The sequence below is a fragment of the Podarcis liolepis genome (assembly GCF_965112155.1).
Source record: "Podarcis liolepis genome assembly, chromosome: 1".
In the NCBI taxonomy this organism is placed as follows: domain Eukaryota; kingdom Metazoa; phylum Chordata; class Lepidosauria; order Squamata; family Lacertidae; genus Podarcis; species Podarcis liolepis.
Window position 1 is genome coordinate 93,067,167 of NC_139554.1, and position 20,532 is coordinate 93,087,698.

General features: G+C 41.6%; 1 protein-coding gene across 6 annotated transcripts in view; it reads right to left on the reverse strand.

Annotated features, from left to right (window-relative positions):
* SLC12A8 (solute carrier family 12 member 8) overlaps positions 1-20,532 on the reverse strand; it is a 71,393-nt gene that overhangs the window by 36,292 nt on the left and 14,569 nt on the right. For all 6 annotated transcript variants that reach the window (XR_014522509.1, XM_083489460.1, XM_083489461.1 and 3 more), the window contains exons 3-5: positions 20,197-20,343; positions 16,128-16,319; positions 12,359-12,590 (exon numbers count right to left, since the gene is read on the reverse strand). Coding sequence is in view for 5 of the 6 variants with exons in the window: in XM_083489460.1 (XP_083345586.1) it covers positions 12,359-12,590; positions 16,128-16,319; positions 20,197-20,343 (571 nt within the window). In the remaining variant the exon portion in view is untranslated. The remainder of the gene's footprint in view (positions 1-12,358; positions 12,591-16,127; positions 16,320-20,196; positions 20,344-20,532) is intronic.

The window sequence follows — 20,532 nt, forward strand, 5'->3', positions numbered from 1 at the left end:
TATCTCACTACATCCTTAGCACTTCCCAAGTTGTTCAAAGAGGTATTTCTTTCCACCAGACTCTCACGTCAAGTCTTTCAAGTCCTATCTTATTATGCGATAAAGTAAACAGGTGCCTTTTGCGATTATCACCTAACATATGTCTGCGATCCTATTTCTGAAGAATGATTTACAAACTGAGAGGTGGAATTAAAAACACACAGGAGAAAAAGTTATACAAGCAACTGATGGAAGCCATGCTTGGAAACGATCTTCTAAATTGTTTGGGCAATCGAAACTATAAAGGTTACAATCCTATATGTGCTTACCTAAGAGTAATATATATCACGATAATGACTAGAAGTGAAGCATAGGTGCAACTAAAAGCTTTTGGGAAAAGTGGCAACAGTGGTGCAAGTAGAGAACTAAAACACAAGTGGAAACAACTACCCACACTCTTTTAGAATCAAACTGCTAACTTGTTGCATACTTACCATATAATTATTGTTATATGGCAGAGCATGAAACTGATATGCAAGCTGGGTTGGCCCAAATCTTATTTTGGCCATGTAAATAGGAGTGGTGCTTAATGCAATTCTTTGTTGAGGCAAAGAATAGGAGAATTTATTTTGTAAGCCTTTGAAATGACTCCATTGGCCTAGACAGCTACAGCTTTTGTCATATGAATATACAAGGAGGCCATACACTGAGATCAAATACTGGTCCATCTTGCTTAGGGCAGCCAGGTCCAGGAGAAAGCAGTGCTGTATCTCTACTGCACAACTGCCATCCGCCACAGTCAGCATGGCCAACGATCAGGAATGATAGAAATTGTAGGAGGGCAGAATAACATCTATCCATGGCCTACTCCAGTATTATTTTTCATCCAGATAGCAGGGAGTGAATCTGGGAGATGCTGCATGAAAAAGTATGTGTTCTACCATGGAGTTATAGGCCCTAGTGCATCAGTCAGGACATGTTCAGAATGAAAATTGAGACATCCTGCCTCCCATACACCATCAGGCATTTTATCCATTCAATTAACATTCTAGCACAAATTTAACAACAGCTAAAACAACAAAAACGGGGTAAAGCCTCACACATTAAAATGCTTCACATTTCCACAATTACAGCGAAGCAGACTCCACATTTTATGCAGGGCAACTCTATGCATGTTTCCTGGGAAGTAAGTCCCATTGTGTTCAACAGCCTCACCTGGGTGCTTGGGACTACAGTGCTAATCTTAAAACAAAGGGGAGCTCAAGGGGGGGGGGTGTTTTGATCCAGGAACTCAACGCTTGCAAAGTGTAATTTTCCTCAGCCGATGCTATTCACAGCTGATGAAACTTTGCAGAGATTGTAATACCCATTATGGAATATTGGCTTGGTTAGGCAGCAGGAGTCACCTGACCTCAGGTCAGTTGCATCACTGCTGCTTACCATGACGTGGAAGGGAGGGAGAAGGTGATGGAGTAGTTAGCAGGGTGCCAGAGGAAGCTCCAGATGAGCCAATCTCACTGGCACCTCTCTCCTCTCTCTACCTCTGGGTAAGCAGCAGTAATGCAACTGACCAGGTCAGTTGTGTGCCCATGGGCATAGCCAAGGGGGGCAGGGAGGGGCAGCTGCCTCCCCAGATCAATGAAACAATAGAAATACTTAACTGACCAATCATGTTGGTTCTGCTCCCCCTAACAAAAGTCCTGCCCCCCCCCCCCAACAAAAATCCTGGCTACGCCCATGTGTGGGCCACTGGCCCAACCACACTGACTACTACCGCCTTTGTTCTTTGGATTTTAAATGAGAAAACTAAAACAAACTACGAAGTGATAGATAGCTACGTATTAGTGTTCTGTCTGCCAAGGAGAGAAGTGTTTGTATGTACTGGTGTTGGTAAACTGAAACAGTTAAACGTTCCTCCCATCCCTTCTGCCTCTAAAGTAGATTTACCCATTAGTAAATCTTTTATTTTAGCCATGATCTGGCTCTGGAATATCTACTTCAGAGATCCTGCAGGCCTCTGTGGGCTTGTCAATGTAAGGCCCCCTAACAATGTTATCATTAAAAAGAAAGAAATACGTCTGCACTGCAATCCGGACTCCAGACAATTGGCAGGTAACCAGTTAATAAATTTCTTCGCCAGACTGTTGAATAGACTGGCCTATGGTCAAGAGTGATGTCACATCAATTCAATGCACTATAATTGGAAAAATGTGGGTGGAAGCAAGCAGGGTGGGTTGTTTTTTTAAAAAAATAAATAAAAGACCGCATTAGCAGTCTCCTACTTTGTTCACCCATGGTGTCTACCTTGCTCAGTAGCTGCATGGGATTTCTGCTGCTGTTTTTGTTCAGTAGTTTTGCAGCTCAGGAATTCAATGCCAATTTCCAGATGTATTTCAAGTCGGGAGCAATGTATAAGACTAGGTTTTTCCCCTAAAAATTAATGTCAAAAATTAGGGGGCTTCTTATACTCTGGGTCATCTCCCCCCCCCCCCCATTTTCTTAAATCTGAGTCCCCCAAAATAGGGGGCATCTTATACACGGGGGCGTCTTATAGATGGAAAAATACAGTATATATTTTACATATATGTCGCATACAATGTCCCTATGCATTCTCTTTCAAAACTGTGTCGAACTGTTTATATCCTTAAATGTTAAAGAAATATTTTAAAGCATGCAGATTCACCCAGGGTGTGGGTGTCATCTGGTGTTCCACCCAAGCTCAGCAGACATCCTGTTAACATTTCTTTCTTTGCAGAAATACTTAATGAAAGATAACCTTAATTTACAATGGCATTAGTGTTTCTTTTTGCTACTAAGTGCCCCACTGCCTCTCAGTGTCAGGTGCTGGGGTGTCCATAGTTAAGACTATGCATTATCTCTGCTGAATCCCCAAAACATAGAAAAAAATTAAGGAACCTATATACTATTAAACACACACACACCCGTCTTCTCTTTCCAGTAAACAAGTATTAATGATGCCATTAACAAAAATTGGTACAAAAAATAACCCCATGGTAAATTATAATGTAAGGTGGTTAAATAATCCACAACAACAGCACAGCAAAATAATGCATTCATGAAATAATGCAGCTAAGAGTCAAAGAACTGGAAGGGAACCATATTGCCATTTAGAATGATGTGTCAAGCTGCCCAAAATGACACTGTATTTGCACAAGGAAGGCACATTATGATTTGTTACTGTTTGTGCTTTATATATCCTTTCCCCTCGTTAAAAGCTTGTATCTCACATGAATACATGGTTGCCTTAAACTAGGACTCTTCATGTTAGTAGTTTGTACAGTAAATGTATATAGTATTATGTCCACTGCCCTCCCTCACTTACATGTGTCTGGCAAATTTTGTAAGAGTGGTAGGGTGTGAGATTTTATACACACACACACACAAACACAAACACACACACACCTGCAAGAATACAGATCAAGTTAATCAAATTATGTGGCCAAATTTTAAGGCAAGATATTATTGTGAAGGCTAACACTTCCCTGAAATTCTCTGTTTAAGCGCACAAAAACACAGATATGTCTTACATAGAACAACTGTATCTAGGTGGAAGACTTGGGGAAGAAAGCAATGGGAATGCACTTGTATTTGTACATGAAAAATTCCTTGGGTTCATTTCAATTTCAGGCCGAACTACAGCAGGCATAGGCAACAGTCTCTCTGGGAATAATGAAACAATACAGGGAAGCTAGAAAGATCTTTATCACAATAGAGAAGTGCAAGTGACTGGCAGATGAATTTGATGTAGAACTTAAAGCACCTAGAGAAACGATTGCAGCCTTAACCTGCTACCTACTGAGAATTTTAAAAATCAATGGAATGCAACATTCATTATTGTTCTTTTCAGTTGGAAAGAACTGATCTCTTTTTATACCTGCTGACTTTATCTGTGCCCCTCAGTTAAAAGTCTGACGTTTTCAAAATAATGCTTGCTACAAACATTTAAAATATAAATTAACTTGTATGTTATGTTTCAGCTGATATGTACACACAGCCATTTTCAGCATGAAATATAAATTTATGAAATAAAATGCTGCATTACAGAAAGTGCTTATATAACTGACATTGCAATGTGTGCAGGATAGTGCTTGGTAAAATGTTTAAGGTGCCCACAGGATTTGTTGCACAATAAAAACAGAGTGCTTCCTTTCTTGGCGCCTGAGTGGGGGAAATGCGACATGATTTTGTTTGTACTGAACTGCAAGATCATAGTAAATCTGCAATCTTAAACACATGTACATGGGAACTGTTGTTGGCATCCAGCTGTCTCGAGAGACAATGGAGTACGCCTCTGGCGGTGAAGTCAAATTTCTGCATTGGCAGCACCAAAGTGACCTCCCTGAGACACAAACCTAGGCAGTGTCTTGGGCTGCCCAGATGACAAGACTCCACTCTCAGCCTCACTGATGTGGTCCAAAGGAAAGCAGAGCAATATGTTTGGCACCAGCTTGGCTGCAGGAGTTGCTGGAAGGAAGCATACAAGACACCATGCAACCATCTTAGGGACTCCACTCGAGATTTGTGTAGGGTTTACTCCTTAGCCTTTTCTTCTCCCAAAGATATCCCGCAAGGCAGAGTAGGTTTAGGATCAGAGTTTTCCTTCTCCTAGATGGGCTACCTTCCCAGGTTGACAAGCCCCATCTGACCCTCACTTCCCTCTACAGAAAATGCAGAAACCACCTTCTTGACCGTTCGACCCACTATTGGTCTCATCCACTCAATCTGCCAGAGCTTGCCATCACATGCAGGGAAAATGCCTAACTCACCAAGGTTTTGAGACCCATAGGCTACCCTCACCTGGTTCAGCAAGCCAGTCGAAGCTGTTCCTTGGGTTGTGGCCATTGTCACATGCTGACAGCTTCTAGGAGCCACAGGTGAGAGCTGAGTGCAGGGTGGGGACCAAAGGTGGACAAACTACCCCCAGAAGGTACACGACATGTCCCCCATCAGAGGTACTACCCCTTCCCTAACATCCCACACACCTGGGAATAAGCCCTACTGAATTCAGTGGAACTATTTTTTGACTACACATGGTTAGGATTGCCACAACAGTAGCCATTAGCTACTTCAATAACTTTTGCAGCACAAGACTAATAGGACTACCCCTCTGGAAATTCATTAATTTTGAAAAGGAACACACAGAGAAGGAAATTGATTTGTAAATATCTGTTGATGTCTAAGACACGCACGTATATCCTGCACTGCGAAAGACATTGAAAATTACATATATTTCTGCATCAGTGAACAAGGAAACAGAAGATGCAGCAGAACAGAAAAAAACCAGATGAAAGTGTGAAGGAATGTCTGAATGGGTTTGTTTGTTTGCTTGCTTACTGTTGTTTTGGCTTGTGCAAGGTTATAAATTTACCAAAACACATTCACCATCTGCACTAGAGCTTCTGAGCATCCACTTGCCTAGATTCCTTTGTTAATGATGTTTGCTGATTCTCAACTTTATCCAGTACAAAGAAAAAGGGGATAAGATAAAAATAGCATCTTTAGCATTACCATGTATGGCAAATGGTTACCAATTTGGTATAATCGCGAAACATAAAACAAGCCAGATGTTCCTGTCCTAACTTTATCAGATATATAAATATCCAATTAAAAGTTCTAGCAAGAAACACAAAGAGAAACTTTTCTGCTTAAAAACAAAATGCCTGCAACATCAGTTTCTTCTTAAATCTTCCTTGTGAAACAAAAGAATACACAGCAACAACAAAATGTTGGAAATTATTAACAGATTTTGTCCAGAAGGAATAAAAAAGCCACCTACATTTTTTATTTACATCCTTACATAGCTTTGTTTTAATAGGATTCCTAAAAATAATTGACAAAACAGGAAAATGGATGCCTCTGTGTAGAGTGTTGCTTGGAAGGAATCACAGCCCAAAAGAATTCCAGAGAAATGCTAGGATAATGAAAACTAGGGAATATTATTAGGAAGGACTCTTAAGTTCTTTATTTCTATTTTGGTACTTTACTAAGAGTCCTTGAAAATGAATTGCAGGGCTGCCTACAGGATTTTTTGGGCTTGGTTCTGTACTTGGTTTAAAGAACACGCTTCCTTTTGGGTATGTGCACAGGTCCTAATTAGAAATGCCAAGCTGCTTGAAATTTTGCAATTAGTCCCCTATGACCCAGTGGGAATTGGAACCCTTTCACCTTCCCAAAGTGTGAATATGAAAGAATACTACATATCGCACTAGGCTTTTATCTCGCATGATGCAAGCACACTAATATAAGATGGAAAAGAAATCTAGTCTTCTGCCCACTCCCATTTCCCACAGCAAAGGGTTTGGGTTTTCAAAGCAGGGGTTCCCATTGCAAAAGAAAGGGAGAGAGGATAAAATGATTTGCACAAGTTTGCATGTGAGGCTTTCTACGGATAGACGCTAATGTTTAAATTATATAACTTAAAGAGAAATACAATTCATTTCACTGTGGTGGGGGATACTGCAACTAAGTGACCTATGTGCCTGCTCTAGCACATAACTCTCCACAGACCACATGCCTTACCCCAGGGCCAACCAAAGGTGTTGTGTCGCTGTAGGGAAAACGTCCTGCCACCACCACATATGCCCCCTGCCAGCCCCCTCACCACAACTGTACCTGCCACCACAACACCTGCCACAATGCAGCACAGCACCAAGGGCAACAGGGCTGTGCTGGTGGCATTGGTGAAGCCCCGGTAGGCCTGGAAGCAGCACACCGGCAGAGGTGGGGCGGTCGGATCCGCCACCTGAAGCAAATGTCCTCGCTTCACCTGGCTGCCCCTGCTTACAGCCCCAGATCTGCATCCTTCTCGACTGTTTTTGCCTGGATAGAATGTATTTGCCAATGCTTTTAGCTTGCCTAGGTGGAAGATGGGGAGAGTGAATTTACATTGCTTGCTCCATCCAATTTTGCTCCTGGTCCTGCCCACCACTGGGCAAATGGCCACTGGAATGTGACTCTGGCTGACAAAGGTTCCCCACCCCTTCCTTAGTATATAATGCAATACAGATTCTTGTACGACCTATCTCAGAATGAAGAAGTTAGATCTAGCTCTGGCTTTCAGGTGTTGGGAAGCAAAAGAATTACAGGGGAAGGAAACTACATGCTTTTCCTTAAAAAAATGAGTATCTAATACATTGGTGGGAAACCCTGTGGCCCTTCAGATATTTCTGCCCTACAGTTCCCATGGGCTATGTGGGTTGGGTATGACTGGACTTGGAGCCACTGGTTCTCAACTCCTGGCTTACGATGAACAGATACAAATAGTTGTGTCCAATCTGGTAGAAAGGAGAATGTGCAGCTCGTATCCAGGCACAAAGAAGGTTGCTTTGATCACAGTTCTCTCTTCTAGGAAGAAGAGATCTGGCTTTCTTTGCATCTGGTCCCTTTCTGTCAGCTTGCACTTTGTCTCAAAAGTTTTTTTAACCTCAGAAAAATCCACTTTTTCACATGTGCCTAGGATTGTGAGGAACTCTGTCTCAAATTAAGCTATGATTGTTCTCCTCTGAAGTTTCCCCTCTTTTTATCTGTCTTCCTTTTCAAGCATAACCTCCAAACAGCTGAATCTGAGCACCGTTAAAATGAATGCCCTTCATAGATTTGCACTGATATGTTCCAGAAGGGCATTTAGGGAGCAATCCTATCTCACGGCTAGGGAACAGGGGGGCTGAATGGAATGAAAGGACCACCACGTTTGAAACCCTACTGTTCATGACAGCCAGGGCAAAGGGGGGAGGGGCAGAGCTTTCCAAACTGTGTGTTGTGACACATTAGTGTGTTGGCTGCAGTGTGTAGGTGTGCCATGCAAATGCTCCCCTCACTCCTTCCGGGGCTGGAAAGGGGTTAATTTAACCTCCAGTTTGCCAGTAAAACTGTATTACTGTGTCGTGAAATGATGCATGTCTACAAAGTGTGTCACCAACATGAAAAGTTAGAAAAGCTCGGGGGGGAGGTGATTCTACGAAATTTTTGCCGTGTGAGCTGCAGGCTGTTGCAGTAGAAAGGCGCAGATCAGGCCACTCGCTGGCTTAGGTTGTAGCAGACCCATGGCCAGCCCATCTCTACCCAACTGCCACTCCTTTTTTGAAGCTACAGCCGGTGGGAACACGATAAGCAATATCCTGTCAATAGTCCATGCTGTTGGTAGGCAAAGGGGGGAGGTGTGGTGGTGGAGCCCCACTCACCAGCAGAACCTAGTGGAAATAAGCCTCTACTACTCCTAACCCTACCATCACCTGCACAGATAAGGGGTTAAGATTGTTTTGTAAGTCTGAGTTGGTGGATGGGTTATGTTTTTGCTGCTGGTGGCGATTGTTGTAGGTCATATCTTCCACTTGAAGAACTCTGGGATTCACATGATTGGCATTGCCTACTCCTCCCTGTGAATTGGATAGAAATGCAAGGCCTTCTGATTCATTTTCAGGAATCATCCCATTGTACCACTCCCAGTTCTGCAAAACCAGAACATCCTTAGGGATAAAATAATGTAAAAAGCTGCTAATATGTGTGCCCTTCAATAGCAACAGAGATCTCCTCAAGACAACTGCACACACTAAGAAAAATGTATGCCATTTCACATTTAAAAAGCTAATGTTTATCAGCTAGCTATCTACCAAAATCTACTTGTTCAGACAATATTTTCCCACTTAGGATGGTGACTATGAATAGGCCTCAAGCTCCCATCCCGACCCCACTGCAAGGAAAAGTGACTGAACTGAGAATTACTACATTCAATCCCCTACCCCCAAAATCCTTGGAGACAAAGCTCACTCTTTAGAAAGTTTAATCTCGTAAGGTCTAATATCTCCCTGGTCAATTACTCACTTCTCCTCTTATTCGAGGAAGAAGAGCAGAAAATGCATACATTTGAGGTCTGCTACTGATCTCCTCTTCCAAATGACAATCCTGGGGGAATGGGGGTGAAATGAAATATACTGTCCAGAAAGACCCACAAAGACACCAGAACTTTATGCTCTGTGGAAAAGATGCAGCTGTTTTAATGTGACCTAGCAACAAAATCAAACAGGAGTTCTTTACTTCCAGGATTATACAATGTAGAGAGATTATTTTAGGGAAGAACTTATACAGGAAGATGGGAACCCCATCTGAGAAAACCCTCTAAATGTAAAAATGTGTCTCTGCCTTGAAATTCTAAAAATAAAAGCAACAAGGGGAAGGAAGTGACTGAACACTGGGATAATATTGGTGTGTATGTGTGTGTGTGCAGTTGAGGAAATGGGAGTGATACAGCAAGGAAACTCCACCCAAGCATAATCACGTAGTAGAATTCATTTGAGAACCAAAAGGAGGGTGTACACAAGTCTGGATGTGAGGTTTCCCCCCCCCTAGAAAGTTTTAAAGGGGAGATCTTTTAAAGTAAGATGATAGTGATGAGTAAGTCTAATATGTGTTAAAATATGTTTTGTCTTTCTGTGACACCCTAAGAGCTTGGTGAAAGCTCTTTTAAAAGCCTAATTAGTATTGGTTTTATATTTTTAAGAGCAGTATATTTAATACTTATTAGTATTTCCTATGGAAGCTGATACTTGTAAATTAAATGTTCGAGTTACAAGTGGAGAGAACACAATGCAGCAAAACAAATGATTTTGTAGATGTGCTGTATCACTTAACTGAAACTTGAATGGTTAGATCACACCCATATTCTAAAAAATGTCAGTATCAGATTCCATTGTTTTGCATCCTCCCATTGATTATCATTCCCATTAGATCCCTATATAAAATTCTCAATTATCTGATTGCATTCTAAATCACATCAAAGCTTCTGGGAAAAGTTTCCATATGGACTTGCTTAAAGTATGACAGCAGCAAACTACTAATAATGTGTTAAAAGCTCAGAATAATTATTGGGGGGGCAAGATGCTACATGCAAATAGTATTGAGGCTAGATAGCAATCTCTTGCACAGCTGCAGTAGCTACTGTTATTTTTAGCATTTATTGACCATTTGTCTTTGTTAGAAAAGAACTCTTTAAAAAAATCTACAGTATGTCGGATTTATTAAGTGCCTTTGAAATTCATGAGGCTCAGAGGGGAATGCATATCCACCCTTAAACACACACACACACACACACACACACACACAGAGAGAGAGAGAGAGAGAGACTTCTTAAGAATGCTGCCACTATTCAAACACACATTCTGAGCACAATCTTTTTAATGCCCAGTTTATTCAAAGCTCAGATACCACACAGAGGACATCTGCAGTAATGCAAGACATTCCAAGTAAAGTTTATATGAGTAATTAAAAGGAGGGAGGGACTCGCATTCAAAAAAAGCACTGGAAACTACAGAGAGCTACATTTCTGAAAAAAGTAGAACAAGTCAGATATTTTATTATTTTGTGTGTCATGCATAATGTGCTAATTCTTCCATCTCTTACCTCAGCAGCACATGCTGACATTTTGACCAAGAAATGAGTCTCTTTCCTATCAGAAACCCTAACCCTAATCTGAGATGTGTGAGAAATGCTGAGTTATTTAGTAACGAAAGGCCAGGCGCTGTGAACATGTTCAGATACTATTTTAACTTGTGATGATTACTCAGAGAGGAGAGGAACTATGTATTTTGCTCCTTTGAGGATATAAAAGTTTATTTATTTATGAGTGCATTTATATTTCACCCAAGTCCAACTGTGTACAATAAGGCTTACCCAAAGTATGTGCAGAATCAGAGCTTCAGCAATCACCAACCCCAGCAGCCTTTCACCCAAACTGTCAGGTAACTGCAAAACTCACACCTGTTCTTATAATTTGGACTCATTAAACACTACTGCAAAAATGTTAGGACCTTTGCAAAGTGAATCGTTTTCCTGTGCTGGTCTCCAACCTTTAACTTCAATGTAGATTTTACAAATAAAAGCAACTCCAAAGAAAGAAAGAAAGAAAGAAAGAAAGCAGCGGGATAACAAAAAATGAATCTAAAGTGACACCTTCTGTTTAGTTGTGCAACTACATATAATTTTATGTACTTAAATTTAACAGCATGATCAAGAACAAATCACACTAAAAAAAATTATTTGTGCCATCGTTCACAGCATGCATCTCTTTAAAAGATGTAATGGTGATTAAGTATTATTCTACTTTACTTTATGTAGCCAATTTCATGGTAAAATAAAAGCAAACTTCCACTGCACAAATGAGAAGGCTCTCCAGTTCTTAATAGGATACTATAATCAACATGTTGAGCAATACTAGCTACATTAGCTATCTTGGGTAGTTTTATGGGATTGATCAGGCAATAGATATATGCAAGTCAAAATGCATTTGAAGTAGCAAAGAAGTGAAGATCTTTAAACATAAGGGATTTTGGGGTAAAAATACGAAACCCATGGACACAGCAACTGATAAACATAGAATTCCATGGAACTCCCTCAAATAGCTGTAAAGGGGCCTAGCAACTGGGGAAAAGAGTCCGTTGCTTGAGGTCTCCTCATGGTGGTGGAAAATTCTAAGCCATTAAGGAAAACGGTCCCTCAGGGATGCAGCTGTATGAAGCATGTGAGGGACTTCTTGATACAGTGACTCCCATTTTCTGACCCCCAGTCTGCCTCTTGTGCATCTAGCTGCAACTTCAGAGAAATTAAGAAGACATGCAAAGCGCACTGTTTTCCAAACAAATTTTGGAAACATTTGATCACGGTTCATCCTCTGCTCATGATTTTACTGGTTGTACTGTTCTTTTAGTGAGCCATTATTTATGTATCATATTTTAACTGATTTTTATTATGATGGAGCACACCCTAGAACCTTTGGTCAAGAGTGGGTAATAAATGCAGTGGTACCTTGGGTTAAGAACTTAATTCGTTCTGGAGGTCCGTTCTTAACCTGAAACTGTTCTTAACCTGAAGCACCACTTTAGCTAATGGGGCCTCCCGCTGCCGCTACACCATCGCTGCACAATTTCTGTTCTCATCCTGAAGCAAAGTTCTTAACCCGAGGTAATATTTCTGGGTTAGTGGAGTCTGTAACCTGAAGCGTATGTAACCTGAAGCGTATGTAACCCGAGGTACCACTGTACAGTGGAACCTTGGTTCTTGAACCCCTTGGTACTCGAACATTTCGGCTCCCGAACGCCGAAAACCCGGAAGTAAGAGTTTTCTGGCTTCCAAAAAATGTTCAAAAACCAGAAGTAAGTGTTCCGGTTTTCAAACGTTTTTCAGAAGCAAAACGTCCGATACAGCTGTTGGCTATTGTTTCCGGGGCACCTGCACTAATTGGAAACTGCACCTTGGTTTTCGAACGTTTTGGAAGTTGAAAGGATTTCCGGAACAGATTACATTCAAGAACCAAGGTACCACTGCATGTCCAATAGGTAAGTAGATAAATAAACAATACCAAATTTACCTGGATCTAGGTGTGTGAAAGATCCAATGACAAAATCCAGCGTGGAAACAGCCAGTAGGAAGAGAAGCAGCAGCTGGAGACGGATTATCCATTTCACACCGGCAAGGTTAATTCCAAGCAAACCCAGCAGCACAGCAAGTGAGATGCCCCTTATGGCCCAAATGTTACTGAAGCCCAGGAGTTCAGAGATACTTTCAGAAAATCCAGTAATGTACATAGCACCTGCAACACACTGAAAAATACTTCCAGTTACGAAACTGCTAAGTAGTATGTTACAAGCCATATAAACTGGAGGATGCAGAAGATTTTATTTCTTTTACTTGGCCTGCAAGTGGACCCTTGTGGCAGCTTAAAATGTCAGAAAAACAAACAAACAATAAAATGGGTATAAAACAAACTCTGTAAATAAATAATAATAAAATATATAGCTTACAGTTATTTAAAAACAATGTGGTACAGTGGTACGTCGGATTAAGAACTTAATTCATTCCGGAGGTCCGTTCTTAACCTGAAACTGTTCTTAACCTGAAGCACCACTTTAGCTAATGGGGCCTCCTGCTGCCGCCACACCGCTGGAGCACGATTTCTGTTCTCATCCTGAAGCAAAGTTCTTAACCTGAAGCACTATTTCTGGGTTGGCAGAGTCTGTAACCTGAAGCATATGTAACCTGAAACATATGTAACCGGAGGTACCACTGTATTTAGCAGCATAATGTCAGATAGAAAATGGCCCGGTCTAGTTAAGGCAGCCACCTGACTCAACCTTCTAATATCTGCTGGAATAAAAACATTTCTACTAATTTCCAGGAAGCAAGAACAGAACAAGCCTAGTAAAACCACATTGGGGAAGAAGTTGCAAAGAAAGGGAGTTAATGCTAAAAGAAGACTATATTCAACAGGGGTTTGGAACCTTTTTGGGTCCACAGGCCAGATCCTCCCATGCCAAATTTGACAGGTGGGTGGGGCAGTGGCCTCTCAGCAAATAGGAGTCGCTGCTGGTCTCCTTCCAACCCTAGCAATGAAATGGCGGGACTGGCCTCTGGGGTCTCCTGGGCTCTACACCAGTCTTCAACCGTAGGGTAATACTGATTTGTTTCCTTGCCCTTGTTTCCACTCCCTGCTTCTTCCCTTGCTGATGGGGCAGGCACATTTTGTGGTCCACCTCAGGCACAACCATCTATTGGGCCGGCCCTGAAATACTGTGTAAATATATCGTTACATAATTTTGTCGCTGGATGGCATTGGATTTAGTTGTATCTGAGTGGAGTTTCCTTTTGCTGTTCTGCTCTTTTTGAGAGAGGCAATAAAGTTTCTCTCTAGGTTCCTGACTGGCGTGTCCTCTATACCAGGCATACTACCAGACTTTTAGAAGACATCTGAAGGCAGCCCTGTTCAGGGAAGCTTTTAATGTTTGACAGACTATTGTACTTTAATATTCTGTTGGAAGCCGCCCAGACAGGTGTGTGGGGTATAAATAATAAATTATTATTATTATTGGCAAACTCGGCGCTCCAGATGTTTTTGGGACTACAACTCCCATCATCCCTGACCACTGGCTCTGTTAGCTAGGGATTGTGGGAGTTGTAGTCCCAAAACATCTTGGAGCGCCAGGTTTGCCTATGCCTGCTGTATACCAACCATGATAAGTACCTATTTATTACATTGGCTCATTTTTTATAGTTATCACTCAGTGACCTCGTTCAAATATCACCCTAGGCCAGCCTTCTCCCAACATGCCCCCTCCAGATGTTTTGGACTACAGCTCTCATCATCCCTGATCATTGGGCTCTGCTGGCTGGGAATGATGGGAGACGTAGTCCAAAACAATCTAGAGGGCACCAAGATGGGGGAGGTTGCCCTAAACTAAAGATTGCATGATATGAATGAGTCAGAACAAGTCACAGTGAGCACTAAGCTTGCCTCCTCCCCCCTCCCTAATCTCTCTCCTCTTCTGGTACAGCTACAGGGAGGAGTTTGGTTTTTCCTTAACCACCATCATCCATACCAACAAAGTGTGGTTAAAGTTATCTATGGTTTGTTTGACCTGTCATCCAATTTGAATAGCTATACTTGGACCTTCTAAAAGCTAGAAATAATAACTGCTGTCATGTAGTGAATGAGTTCAGTGAATGATTCGTTACAGATAGGTAGCCGTGTTGGTCTGCCATAGTCAAAATAAAAAAATTCCTTCCAGTAGCACCTTAATGACCAACTAAGTTAGTTCTTGGTATAAGCTTTCGTGTGCATGCACACTTCTTCAGATACCTTCAGATATCTGAAGAAGTGTGCATGCACACGAAAGCTCATACCAAGAACTAACTTAGTTGGTCTTTAAGGTGCTACTGGAAGGAATTTTTTTATTCAGTGAATGAGACCAGGATGGAACTTTTCTGTCAAAAGACTCAAGCTACAGACAAATTGCCATCACCTCAGGAATCTCTACTTCAAAATGATGTCTACATTGATGGAATATAGTTCATCGGCACTATGTTCCTCGAGCTGGTTCCTTGCCCAGAGGCTTTTGCTGAACTAAAATTAACAAATCACAAGTGCCAAACTGGATAATTCCAAAGATCTTAAAAGCTTGTAGCAAGCTGGTCAAGTACTTCTTAAACAGAAACTGTAAGTGGGAAAGGCAACCTAAAACACAATCACAAGTATAAATGAAGGAATGATATAATAGGTAAAAGGTAAAGGTACCCCTGACCATTAGGTCCAGTCGTGACCGACTCTGAGGTTGCGGTGCTCATCTCGCTCTATGGGCCGAGGGAGCCGGCGTTTGTCCGCAGACAGCTTCCAGGTCATGTGGCCAGCATGACTAAGCCGCTTCTGGCAAACCAGAGCAGCGCACGGAAACGCCGTTTACCTTCCCGCCGGAGCGGTACCTATTTATCTACTTGCACTTTGACATACTTTCGAACTGCTAGGTTGGCAGGAGCTGGGAGCAAGCAACGGGAGCTCACCCCGTCGCGGGGATTCGAACCGCCGACCTTCTGATCAGCAAATCCTAGGCTCTGTGGATTAACCCACAGCGTATGTAATTATTAAACATTATTGTGGAGGCCTCACTAAAGAATTAAAATAAGAATGATTTTTATAATCATATAATCATGACACAAAATCATTTCTTTATATAGCTGCTCAAGGCAGTTTGATTGGAGTCACAAAGTGGTTTTGATTTATTTATTTTATACTGATTTTCAGCTGTCTTGGGTATCAATGTCATACTTGGGTAATTCCAAAGCGCTCCTGGCCTAAATTTGGTTCTAAGCTCTTAAAATACCTCACAAGCAAGTAACAAATGTGGCACACTCATCCGCTGTGCGGCAGTAATAAGAAATAAATGTTAAGCCACTTAAATTCCTCCCCAGCCGCCCCCAAATCTTGAGAGCCACATTTCCCTTTGAGGTGTTTGTTTAGCTCTCCAGCACAGCAAATGGCATCCAGGACTTGGACTTATGTTAAAAAGCATTCCCGGTGCAGAACTTTGATCTAGCATTAGCCACGTTTCTGTTCCAATACAGGCAATTATAAATCTATCCATAACATAACAGATATATAACAGAGTTTTCATAATTTTTGCAACTGCACAATTTCTACTGAATATTTAAAAAATCTTCTTCAGTAGCATAATATAAACTATAGGGTTTGTATATCATTGCCTCAAGCAAAGAAAAGGAAAGGTGACTGGAGATCTCACACTCACACACACACACACACACACACACACACAAACACTAATTTATTTAAAAAGAAGTTGCATTCCTACCTGACCAAAAATATAGAGGAGGCCAATGGTCCCCCCAACTTGACCTCCAAGGACAGTAGAAATCATTGAGTAGACTCCTCCACTTCCAATGCTGCAGCGTTCACAAACCCCAATGCCAGACAAGACCGTTACTAAGGCCACCAGGATGACAATGGACACCAAAAACATGCCCATTAAAATACCGGTGTTTCCCTGAAATGGGAGGAAAAAGAAAAGGTTGAAACTTAAAAGAAGAAAGAGATGCATAGATTTCAAGGCACACACTTACCTTTGTTTTGCTTGCTACAAAAGAATGCAATGCATCTGTACTTCATCTAAGCCAAAGTGTCTTGCTTACCACTGTCAAAACGTTAGGAAGTTTACATGAAAGCAGTAGGAAGAAGGTATGTGGTTTCTTAAAACTTAACACTTGAACTCAACTCTACTGCAAATCACTCCAATGTCTAAAAAAAGCAACGTAGGAGGACTGGTATGCTGTACAGGATTTTCTAAATAAAAAAATTCCTTCCAGTAGCACCTTAAAGACCAACTAAGTTAGTTCTTGGTATGAGCTTTCGTGTGCATGCACACTTCTTCAGATACACAGTGTGTATCTGAAGAAGTGTGCATGCACACGAAAGCTCATACCAAGAACTAACTTAGTTGGTCTTTAAGGTGCTACTGGAAGGAATTTTTTTATTTTGACTATGGCAGACCAACACGGCTACCTATCTACTACAGGATTTTCTAAGAAATACAAGGTACCACAAGGCTCTGAGATGGGCTAACAGTGCTCATATCTTTCACAAAAACATGCGTATAAAATAACAACTGACAGGACTACTACATTAAGGGGATTTCTAATGCATCTCTTTACAGAAAGCAGAAGCCAGGCCTTATTCTTCTGTTTTCACAGCTTTTAGCATATGAACCCAGTCAGAAGGCCTTCAAATGTTATCAGCATGCAGATGCTAAATAAAAAAGTGACCTCTTAAGCCTTTCTTCTGAGCTTTAGAGATCCCCATTGTGAACAAACTCTAGCATTTTGCTTCCTTCGTGCCATCTTCAAAGCACTCTGTGTGCTGCTCTTATCCCACAGGCATTGTGTTCCTTCCTGCTATGACTTCTCAAGGAAGGGCAGTGGCTTTTAGGTTCTCTTGCTTACTAATTATTGCTTTGTGCAGAACATGTTAGGTTATGCTTGCGCCATCTGCGTTTCCAAATAGCACCCACTGTCCTGGCTAGTTCGAAGATATTTAGTATACACAAAACTGATAGTGCTTTTGTTTTGTTTATTTTGCTTAACAATTGATGCAAAGCTAGAACAATGCTTTCCTTTTAGAAAAAATATAGCTGTGTAGGGAGGCTTGTATGCTAGCAGATGTCTGCATGCTGAGTCCTGGCTCCAGTTCCCCTTGGTCTGATGCAACTGCCATCAAAACCAGCAGGATTCCAAACTGAAACTGCACTTCATGAAGGCTACAGCATTCTGGATACATATCAAGCTAGTTAGAGGAGCAGGCGAGGAGAGATAGGAAATGAGATTCTGAGGAAACAGCAGCATCCAATTTCTAGTTTTGATGAGAAATGAATGAATGGGCCCTCAGATCAGATAATCACTACTAGTAAGTTTGTGATAGTGCAAGGAGAACAGAAGGTGCAAAAGGTTGCAGGAGGCTTCTACAGGTCCATGGGTAATGCCGGTGGACAAACAAAAGACTCCCTCAAGGCAAATCTAAAAAAAGTGGTATAAACACCGACAACTGGGAAACACTGGCCTGTGAGCGTTCCAATTGGAGGATAAAGGTAAAAGTAAAGTACCCATGACAGTTAAGTCTAGTTGCAGACAACTCTGGGGTTGCGGCGCTCATCTCGCTTTACAAGCTGAGGGAGCTGGCGTTTGTCCGCAGACAGTTTTTCCGGGTCATGTGGCCAGCATGAAAATAAATCTTTTTTTTTTTTACTGCTGCCCTGGTACCTGTTTAATAATATCACTCAGTGATTATATTCTGTCTCCTCCAGCCCATAGGCAGATGCCAATGAAACCCACTGTAACCAGTTTGTTCCCCATCAACAGCTCAAGGACCACCTAGCCATTTGTTGCCTGTAGGCTTTTATTATTTAATTATTATTTGATTTATTACCTGCCCTTCACACCAGCAGGTCCCAGGGTGGGTTACAATATGCATTCAAGGTCCTCTTGCTGTGCAATTTGTAAATATTTGTTTAAACTCTCTGTCTCTTTTTTAAAAAACCACAATTATCCATTTTAACAATTTAATTTTGAATTCTAATCCAATCCACTTTCCAAATCCAATCTTCACAATGCGTACACACATTCACACTCAGTAGAAATTTTACACCACCGAGGAGCTTTAGCAAAGGAGAAAGATTTTAAGCAGTTAAATAATAATTTTAAGCAGTTCCACTCTTCTAAGTTTAAAGTTCAGTTCATGCATAACTGTTCATAATACAGTCGTACCTTGGAAGTTGAAGGGAATCCGTTCTGGAAGTCCGTTCGACTTCCGAAACATTCGGAAACCAAAGCAAGGCTTCTGATTGGCTGCAGGAAGCTCCTGCAGCCAATCAGAAGCCGCGGAAGCCCCTTCGGACGTTCAGCTTCCAAAAGAACGTTTGAAAACCGGAACACTCACTTCCAGTTTTCAATCGTTCAGTAGCCGAAATGTTCGACTCCCAAGGCGTTCGGGAGCTGAGCTACAACTGTATAACTGTTATCAACATATTTTAAAAACTCAATAAATTTGGTATAAGGACAATGAAAGAGGGTGTTTGTTCCAGCTGGGCAGAAGGAGTGCTGCTTACAACCATCACTTTAAACTACACTATGTTCTTTCAGTAGAGCTTGGAGGAACATGAGGGAGGACGTGTAACTATGGCAACATGTGTTACCTGAACATTTATATTTGATCAACTTCCCTGTAAATAGCCCAAGCTACTATTTTATTTTATTTTGACACAAAGGGAGAGAAATTAACAAAGCCATAGGAACCCAAGTATATTTTAAGCAAGTAATTTTGTGGGTTTTAAAGAGCTGATAAAATAAAATTTAAATCTGGTCTACGCCAACAGGGATTGCAAGCTGTAGTCCTAAGGAGCTTACTTGGAACCAAGTCCTACTGCCATCAGTTGAACTCAGATGAGTTCCAAGTGAGTTCAGCAGAACTTACTTCAAAGTAACCAACAATCTGGAGAAGGCTGTAAGAGGACCAGAATGACTGCTGCACCAGCAAAAAGCCAGACCCAGTGGTATGGAGGGGATACCAAGCAGTGCCTGTTTCTACCATAATACAGCACAGGGCAAAGTGATTGGGGATGCGCCAACCTAAATACATTCTGGCCACCTAAGCACTCAGCTGTGCCAAGGTAGAACCACATGCTAAATATTTGGTAATAACAGGATTGTCAACCTAGCAGAATAGCTTTTGCGCCATGTGGATGGCATGGTATGCTGCTGCTACTGCAGTCAGTATAAGCCACTTTCTGCTCCACCACAGCTTCCCACATTTCATCAGGAGGTGGAAGGATCAAAAGGTCATCTAGCCAAATCATCTTGTTACCACTTGTGACTAAAAAGGATCAATCCCTACAACAGTGTGGTCCAAACAGAGGCCGAGAGCACCAAATACTATGCAAATTTCTCCACATGATCAGAGAATGTAATCAGGTTGGCCTGCAGGGCAAAATGTTGACTTGACACCAAAGCACACTGGTTTAAAATTATTTGCTCTCATTATAGTCTTAACTGGGCTGGATTGGGCTGTTTGCCAGTGCTCCAGTTATATCTCCCACTTGCTTGCATGTCTGTGTTTTGTGTGTCAGCAAGCTGCTTAAAAAACAGACACACCATAGCTGGAGGTTGGATATGTGATGAAGACTATCCAAATGAATATGCATTCAGCAGCTATTACAGAAGAAATGGTGGAAAGACCTAAAGATGATAAGGCAAAAGAATGGTCGCCAGCACACAGGCTTTCAGTACTAATTTAAATGCAATACCTTAAGGACGTCAAAACCAATTCCAAGACAAATCAACAGCTGTATGGCTTGTCATTTAGTTCCCCATACTTACCACCAGCCACCCTGTCCTCAGAAAGAGAACTACTCCAAAGATATTGATCATACAAGAGGTAAAGACTCCGTCCCAAGTGCCAAAGAGCACTGGTTCCCAAACAAAAAGATGTATCTTCCACCAAGGTCTGTTGTGTGTCGGAGAACTCTGAATGAAAATAGGATTTAAAGGTTACGTTTGCTTTTTCATCTTGCTGGGCACCAGCAGAGGCACGAAGGGTCAGTACTATAATGCCTGCAAAATGCATGCTTTAAGAACTTGCCCCGTTCTTGCCCCCAGGGCAGTTAATTGTATGGAAATGAGAATCCTAAATAAGTCACACTACTGTGGCATCTG